General features: G+C 41.9%; 1 protein-coding gene across 9 annotated transcripts in view; it reads left to right on the top strand.

Annotated features, from left to right (window-relative positions):
* Positions 1-8291, top strand: part of synrg (synergin, gamma) — a 51180-nt gene that overhangs the window by 20884 nt on the left and 22005 nt on the right. For 5 of the 9 annotated variants that reach the window (XM_061877401.1, XM_061877399.1, XM_061877398.1 and 2 more), the window contains 7 exons: positions 1805-1885; positions 2149-2345; positions 4518-4766; positions 4829-4968; positions 5531-5637; positions 6917-6979; positions 7378-8283. In XM_061877401.1, coding sequence (XP_061733385.1) covers positions 1805-1885; positions 2149-2345; positions 4518-4766; positions 4829-4968; positions 5531-5637; positions 6917-6979; positions 7378-8283 — 1743 coding nt within the window. The remainder of the gene's footprint in view (positions 1-1804; positions 1886-2148; positions 2346-4517; positions 4767-4828; positions 4969-5530; positions 5638-6916; positions 6980-7377; positions 8284-8291) is intronic. The other 4 variants (XM_061877403.1, XM_061877402.1, XM_061877400.1 and 1 more) reach the window with 1 other exon arrangement.

The raw sequence follows: 8291 nt of genomic DNA, 5'->3' as shown, positions 1-8291 counted from the left end.
GCGTGCGTGTGTGTGTGTGTTACAGACAGCAAAGCTCTGTCTGTCTGAGAGAAAGACAAGCACTATTGACCTACACTTAGTATTTAAGTTATTTCACTTTACATTTTTCTGTGTTGATTGAGCTCTGTTGAAGCAGTAAAAACAACATTATGTTAAATGAAGGGTTTCCTGAAGCTGTCTATGATAGTTGATTTAATAATGTAACTGCATCATAAAGCATACATTAACTCCATGGTGTTCAGGGATGAATAGTCTCTCCTATTGCTATTGTACTATTTGTTCAGCTATAGTTACATTAATCATTAGTAATGTAGCAGCCTAGTTTTTAATGGCAGAGTCCCTGCTATCATATGTTGATATAATAGAACATTTACATAATAAAAATGAACTACAGGCTTCCCAAATGCTGTAATAAATTAAGTATGATGAGAAAGCGGTAGGAAATGGATGGATGGATGGAGTTTAACATATGTCTACATGTGGCCCCGCATTTGACTCTTTTTTTCAAACGCTTACTTCTAGTAAGTCATTAATTTGACTTAAGTCAGTATTTTGACTTAGTAAATTACTAAGACAAAATATTGACTTACTAAGTAATAATAATGACATACTTAGTATCTCAGGTAACTAGGACTGTTTTGTTTTTACTTTACGTTAAAAAAATATAGATATATTGTACTGTATATATTGTAAATCGCCATTCAGCAAATGGAGCGGAAAGCACAACCAAAAATTGTAGGTTTCTTTACGCGACAAAGTCGGCCTACTTCACTGCAGTCTGTAGTCTATTTCCCCCCTGGCTGTGGTGGCAGCGACTCCGTGGAGACGTGATGGTGACAGGCCGAGTTACACCCACCCCCTTCCCCAGTTGTCCGCCGGAGAGACACCACCTTAACTAACACATTTTCTGGGGGAAACAGTGTGTGTGTGTGTGTGTGTGTGTGTATGTATGTGTATGTATATATATATATATATATATATATATATATATATATATATATATATATATATTACTTATAAAATAACCTATAATTAAAAAAAAACAACTCATTTGTGACAGATTTTATTTGTACTGTGGCTGCGCATCACGATCAATTACATGTAGGGGATACCCAAGCATGTTCTATGAAGTCGGCTGACATCATCTCCACCGTGATTATTGTATTTCGATACATTCTCTGATTTCACACCTCTCGATGCTTCCTGCTACACTTATTTCATGGTTTTCTGCTTAGAATGTGTTGGACTCTTGGGAAATGATGTGTTGATTAATTATCTTCCTTGGAGTATAATTCTGTTGTGGTGCACTTTGCCCTCTTTTCTAACATGGGGGCACATTGACTTGTGCAACTAACCTAAAAGCTTTGCATGGCACCGTGCAACTCCTTTTTTATCGTTGATATTTTTCACCTGCAGTGTCGTCAGCAAACATTAAGGAGATTGCTGTGAACTAGAATTACACAAAATTCTGTGTAATGTTGTATATCTTACCTGTTACAGCTCTGTTGAATGTGTGTTTTCATACAATATTAACTAGGTCAACAACAGCTGTCTTTTGTCAACCGCTTTCCTCTCTTGGAAACGGCTCACAGGCTGATTTGTGCGTGTTGTGGTAAGACATTTATTTGTGAGTCAGTGCCAAAGAGTGTTACATTCACACCGAGCCATCCAGAAATTATTTTTTTTTTGCAGTTGGATACCAGCATAGCTCAGCTGCCAAAAGGCTTGGATACACATATTCCTCTACAAGGCTTTTACTACAACAAATGACTGTACGTGTGTGTCTGTGATTTGTTTTTGACAGCAGGTGTTGGTGTGTATCCACAACAAGAGCACATCCAGTCCATGCTGCCATCTTGGCTTTACAATGACAGTCTCATCCCAGGTAATCCTAGCATATAAATACACTGAAAAGATGGCAAGCTTAAATTTGTACATTGTATTGTTGCAAGGGGATGGGGGCAATAAATATCTATCCACTTTAAAAAGCATTTGCAGAGTGCCAAAGCAACAGATTCATGAGCGTACATTTTGGAAAAGGCACAGAAGCAACAATAACAAATACTATAAGAGCTTTTTTAAAGCGACCCTTGGGGACATGGCCTGCTGATTCATTATAAATAAACGGTCTCCATTTTTTTCCCTCAGAGATGTTCAAGAAGGTTTTAGAGTTCACCATGACTGCGGCAGGCATCGACACTGCCAAACTCTACCCTCTCCTCATGTCGTCGGGTCTCCCCAGGGAAGCCTTGGGGCAAATCTGGGCGTCTGCCAACCGCACGACACCTGGCATGCTGACCAAGGAGGAGCTCTACACCGTGCTGGCGCTAATTGCTGTGGCGCAGGTAATATACAAATTTAGTTTTTATTATCTTTTACTCACGCGATAGGTTTACTAGGAAACAACCAAAGAGGTACTGCAAATTAATTAGAACATTATAATATGATTTTATGGTGGATGTTTGGCAGCAGGCTAGTTATTTGGGCTGCACGATTATTCAACAGGGGGCTTCACGGTGGAAGAGGGGTTAGTGCGTCTGCCTCACAATACGAAGGTCCTGAGTAGTCCTGGGTTCAACCCCGGGCTCGGCATCTTTCTGTGTGGAGTTTGCATGTCCTCCCCGTGAATGCGTGGGTTCCCTCCGGGTACTCCGGTTTCCTCCCACTTCCAAAGACATGCACCTGGGGATAGGTTGATTGGCAACACTAAATTGGCCCTAGTGTGTGAATGTGAGTGTGAATGTTGTCTATCTGTGTTGGCCCTGCGATTAGGTGGCGACTTGTCCAGGGTGTACCCCGCCTTCTGCCCGATTGTAGCTGAGATAGGCAGCAGCGACCCCAAAAGTGGATGGATGGATGGATGGATTATTCAACAGAATATTGATGTTGTGGTTTTGATTAGTGTGACGACGTACACGAAAGAAACTGAGTTTTTTTTTTTTCCCTTGCTGCCACTGGCATTTAAGAAATGCTGAGCCTAGTGCTTATTCGTCTCTCGCTTCAGACAGGGAGTAAGAGGTCTCTGTCTATGCATAGCTCTCAGCACCTGAGCGCGTTTTTGAACAGTAGAATTAACTAAAGGCAGTGAACCCTCTATTCATTCATCCACAATCTTTGTCGTGGTGGGCGACGCGCAACACTGCTAAATTTACACACACAAGAAGCACAGACAGAAACCTCCTCAGTGAGAAGTTCCGAAAAGTAACAAAAGTTAGGTGGGAAAAAAATATGATTACAAAGCCAAATGTCCAGTTGTGAGAATATTTCAGCTTCAAATCGGATGAGCAATATGAGCCTATCAACACAAGGGAATGAGCAGGAATTCCATAATCATGTGACTGAAAAAAAAAAAAAAAAGACAACGTTCGACCTAGTTTTTTTTTCTACTGGTGATAAACGTTTTAAGATGTTCAATATTTATTTAAGTGAGGAATCCTGGTTCGATCCCTGGCTTCAGCCATTCTAGTCACGTCTGTTGTGTCCTTGAGGAAGACACTTCTCCCTTGCTCTTGATGGGTCATGGTTAGGGCCTTGCGTGGCAGCTCCTGCCTTCAGTGTGTGAATGTGTGTGTAAATGGGTGAATGTGGAGTTAGTGTCAAATGCTATGAGTACCTTGAAGGTAGAAAAGCGCTATACGAGTATAACTCATTTACCATGGTAAACAATTCTACAGTAATGAGAAGTAAAATATTATATCCTTTTTAAATAGTTACTTAAATTAACCAGAGAACCAAAGGGCGGGAGCACATTACACAAGTTTTAGAGTCGCTGCATTGGCTCCCTGTCCGTATCAGTGTTCATTTTAAAGTTCTATTATTAGTTTTCAAATGTCTTAATGGCCCTGCGCCTTCTAATCTATTTAATCTGCTTTAACCGTATCAACCCTCGCAGATTCTGCCATCCTTTGGCATTGGCCTTTTATCTTTACCCAGTTCGTGCGTACAGCGGTGCGTGCGTACATGTTTTCTTCTTTTCTTTTTTTGTACAGCACTTCGTGTTGGCCACTTACCCATGTATGAAAAGTGCTATATAAATAAAGTTGGATTCGATGATTACTTTCCGTTATAAACACTGTATATTTTTCATCGGTTATTTCTTTAGTTAAAGAGTATGATGTAGACAAAAGCTCTGAGTCGGTCTGCATGAAGCCAAATTGTTCTGTGTGACACCTTTAAAACAAGGATAGGTTGATTGACAGTCTAAAACTAACATGACTTGACTTTAGTCGTTATTTTTTGTTTTATGCATTCTTATGAATAAAATAGAAAAATTACAAATCAAATCGCTATTTTGGAGAGAAAAATTCCCAATTAGTTTTTTTCTTCATTTTGTGCAGCCCTACTAGTTATTATCCTCATCCTGGGCCTGGGGATCTACAAGCAGTTCACAAAACGTTTAACGTTATTGCTCATGCCTGATGTAATGGCACCAAATCTTTAGTGCTAAATCAAGGTGGAGTCTCTTGTGTGTTGACGTCCACTTCAAGTCCCTAAAAACAAGGTGAAATGTCTTCCAGAGCGGCCTGCCTGCAAATGTAGAAATCCTTAGTCAGTTCCCAACTCCACCAATGCCCAACCTCCCAGCCCTCGCTATGGCCATGGCTCCCGTCATGCCCCAACACCAGCAGCCCATGATGACCCATCCACCAGTCTCCATGGCCATGACTATCTCAACCCCGCCAGTCATGACAATGAAACCGCCGGTTCCTGCACCTGCTCCAGCACCCGCCAACACAAACTTCATTGCAAGCTTCCCACCTGCTCAGGTAACACTTGTTCAGATGTCCTGTAGGTCATGTTGGTCTCTTTAACGCGTGGATGCCTGTAGGGGACCAAAGCTGACGACGATGACTTTCAGGCCTTCCAGGAGGCCCCAAAGGCTGGCATGGGAGATCAGGCATTCACTGACTTCCAGGGAGAGTCGAGTGCAAGTTTTCCTGCCAGCATGGGATCGCAGCATCAAAACAGGTATTTTTGTGGTTAACTTTTTGCGTTTTTGATTCTTATAATCAGCATCAGTGATTACATAAAGCACTGCATTTTTGTGCCTAATTAGTAACCTTGCTGAAACGCTGCTTCTTTCTACCTCGCAGAAACCTTCTCGGAATAACAATGAGTTTGGGGTCACCTCCTAATGAATTAATTTTGGCGGACAGTCGATAAGCTAATTTCCCCGTATTACTTCACAAGCCCAAACGGAAAGGCAATTATCCATCAAGAGACAAGATGAGGCAGAACAAAATTATCTCGCATCTGAGTGGCATTATGTTTCCCTCATATTGCCTCCCTGCGAGGACAATGAAAACCAAGACTCTTGAGATTAGAATTTTATTAAACAGCGATTTCAAAACTCATGTTTGCAAACTATGGAGAAGTAGAAGTAAGCTTTGCTGCAGCACTTCATTGTGTATGTAAACCACATTAAATGCTGACAGACTGATATTAAGCAGCATTGCAGGCTAAAAGAATCATCTTTTGCCCATAGACGCTCGTAAACAGTGTGTATGATGACTGCTTCATGTCCCCGCAGTGCACCTTCGTTGCTGACTCCACTATCTGGTACCTCCTCTGACAAGTACGCCGTTTTCAAGCAGCTGTCTGCGGACCAGCCAACAGAAGCCCCAGCCCCTACCTCAGGTACAAGCACCTATGTGTGAGGGGCTTTGTTCGACTTTCACATTTATTACAATAGCACCTCGTTTTTTGTTCGTAATCTGTTCCAAATAGTCCGTTGAAAACCGAAACACTTAATCTGTAGTAAACAATGAAAATCCAAATAATGTATTCCAGGCAGGCTCCCCAAATTGTTAACATAAAACACATTTTAGACGGATTATTATAATTTTACATACAGAAAACAATGCATAGAATTGACCACATTTAACATCACCTTTACCTTTTATCGTAGATTTGTTGCCAAAGAGCACCACAAACACCACCTTTGTACTTTTTTATGATTTATTTCTTGAATTTAATTGTGTTTCTCACTTTCTGTATCAAAGTGCTGGCTCTTGCGTTATATCCAAAAACTCACAGACAACGACTTTTACATGATTGACGCAATCACACACATTTCTATCTACAAAGTTCCGGAGGAAAGCCGTTAAGTGCCATTTTACTCCCAATTGTTGCTAGAAATACCTTAGCAGTGTGGTGCGTTCAGTGACACTTTGGAATCATGGGCTCTAAGGCTCTCATCAACTTTGATTGAGCTATAATGAATAAAGTACTATCTAATCTAATTACTAGGGGTGTAACAGTGTTTTAAATGCTGCAGTATTTTGGTTTCAAAGTGTTCACAATAATACTGTGACGCTTGATTCTCAAACAAAAACTTGGTTTGTAGTTTTTTCCAGTGCTTTAGCATTCGCCAGGTCAGAAAATACACTACTTCTCCTAAAATTCTCTGCACCAATAATATTGTACCGTAATAATATCATACCCTGAGATTTGACACCATTACATCCCGAGCTATTACTGTATGCTACAACTTTATTTGGCTCTATGGTGGGTTATTCTGCAGTCGTACTCAACACAAAGACTGCGTTTAATTGTACTAAATGAGAGACTCTTTATGAAAAACATTTTTGGTGAGATTGGCCTAAAACTGAGGAAATCAAAATTACATTTATTACACAGCACCATTAACTGTTTCCAGAGCTACACATTACAAAAATAATAGTTTAATTAAAGTTTTTAAAAAAAACATTAAAAAAAATTATAATTCAATTAAAGCTTTTTTTTTTTAAATTACAAAAATAAATAAAAACTCAATAAACAAGTAAAAACAAATCAATAAATGAATAAAACACATGGAGGGCCACGCGGCTCAAGCTGATTTCAGTATTAAAAATGCAATGTTACCAAACTGAATTTTTTTCTTCCTCACGTTTTTTTTACCTTTTTTTCTGTCCAGATGGCGGAGACAAATACAGCGTGTTTAGACAACTAGAGCCACCTGCTGATAAGAAACCACTAGGTAAGACATTTCTGAGAGAAATTTATACACACTCACAAGGTAAGAATGGGTTAATGCTCACCCCCTTGTGGCTACAATACAGCCTATATTGACTTCATCAATGCTGATAGAAGCTGTTTTGCCATCCCTGTTTTATTAGAACAGTGTGCAATGGAGACCAGTCTTACAAGTCCAGTAAGTCGTGCTTGGCAATGTCCGACTCTGCACAGTGCTATCTGCCGTTTTACACTATCTCTGTGTGCTGAGATTTTCTTTTTCCAGTCAACACTTTTATTCCCAGTGTGTACATTTGCTGTATTGTCTACTTAGATGTGTGAATTGATGGCACAACTTCTGTCAATACCCAACAAAGTTTTTTGTCTGCTATACATGTGCCTTGTCTTCTTTTTGGTTTGCAGGCGAAGGATTTGCAGATTTCAAGTCCATCAGGTCTGATGACGGCTTCACGGATTTTAAAACTGCCGACAGCGTCTCTCCACTAGACCCTCCAGAACCGGCCAAGATCTTCCAGCCTGGCTTCCCTTCTGCTTTTCCCAACTCTCAATCTCTACAACAACTCCCGCCACATCCGTCACCTGTTTCTCTTTCTCAAGCCAAAAACCCACTCAACATGTCCGACCTAGACCTTTTCTCCTCAGTCACCCCTTCTGTCTTGCCGGTGACTGACACACAGACTAGCGCCTTCCCCTCTGCGTCCGTTGCCCTCTCTGTAGCCAAGCCCACTGGGGGAGGAACTGACGACTTTGGCGACTTTGCCCTCTTTGGCACCTCCTCTGCTGCCGCGCCACAGGACGACTTTGCTGACTTCATGGCATTTGGGAGTTCTGGGGTGGAGCACAAAGGTGAGAGCAGCGCGGGGGTCCAAGGCGAGACCCCTTCTCAGCAGCGGCCTCAGCGGAGCTCAGACAAGTATGACGTGTTCAAACAGCTGTCTCTTGAGGGCGGCCTGGCCTACGATGACACAAAGGAGAGCGGCGGTGGCTCTTTTTCGTCCCTTAAGAGCGACACTGACGACTTTGCCGACTTTCAGTCTTCAAAATTCTGCACGGCGCTCGGCGCCTCGGAAAAGACTTTGGTGGACAAAGTGGCCGCTTTCAAACATGGCAAGGAGGACTGCGTGTCTGTCAAGTCCCTTGACCTCCCGTCTATTGGTGGGAGCAGCGTGGGCAAGGATGACTCTGAGGACGCTCTCTCGGTGCAGCTGGACATGAAGCTCACCGATATGGGCGGAGACTTGAAGCACGTGATGTCGGACAGCTCGCTGGATTTGCCAGGTCTATCGTCCCACCAGCCTCCTGCTACAGGTGAGGAA

This window comes from Nerophis ophidion, linkage group LG18 (assembly GCF_033978795.1).
Source record: "Nerophis ophidion isolate RoL-2023_Sa linkage group LG18, RoL_Noph_v1.0, whole genome shotgun sequence".
In the NCBI taxonomy this organism is placed as follows: domain Eukaryota; kingdom Metazoa; phylum Chordata; class Actinopteri; order Syngnathiformes; family Syngnathidae; genus Nerophis; species Nerophis ophidion.
Note: the sequence above shows the minus strand (reverse complement) of the source record. Positions and strands in the feature narration are given on the sequence as shown.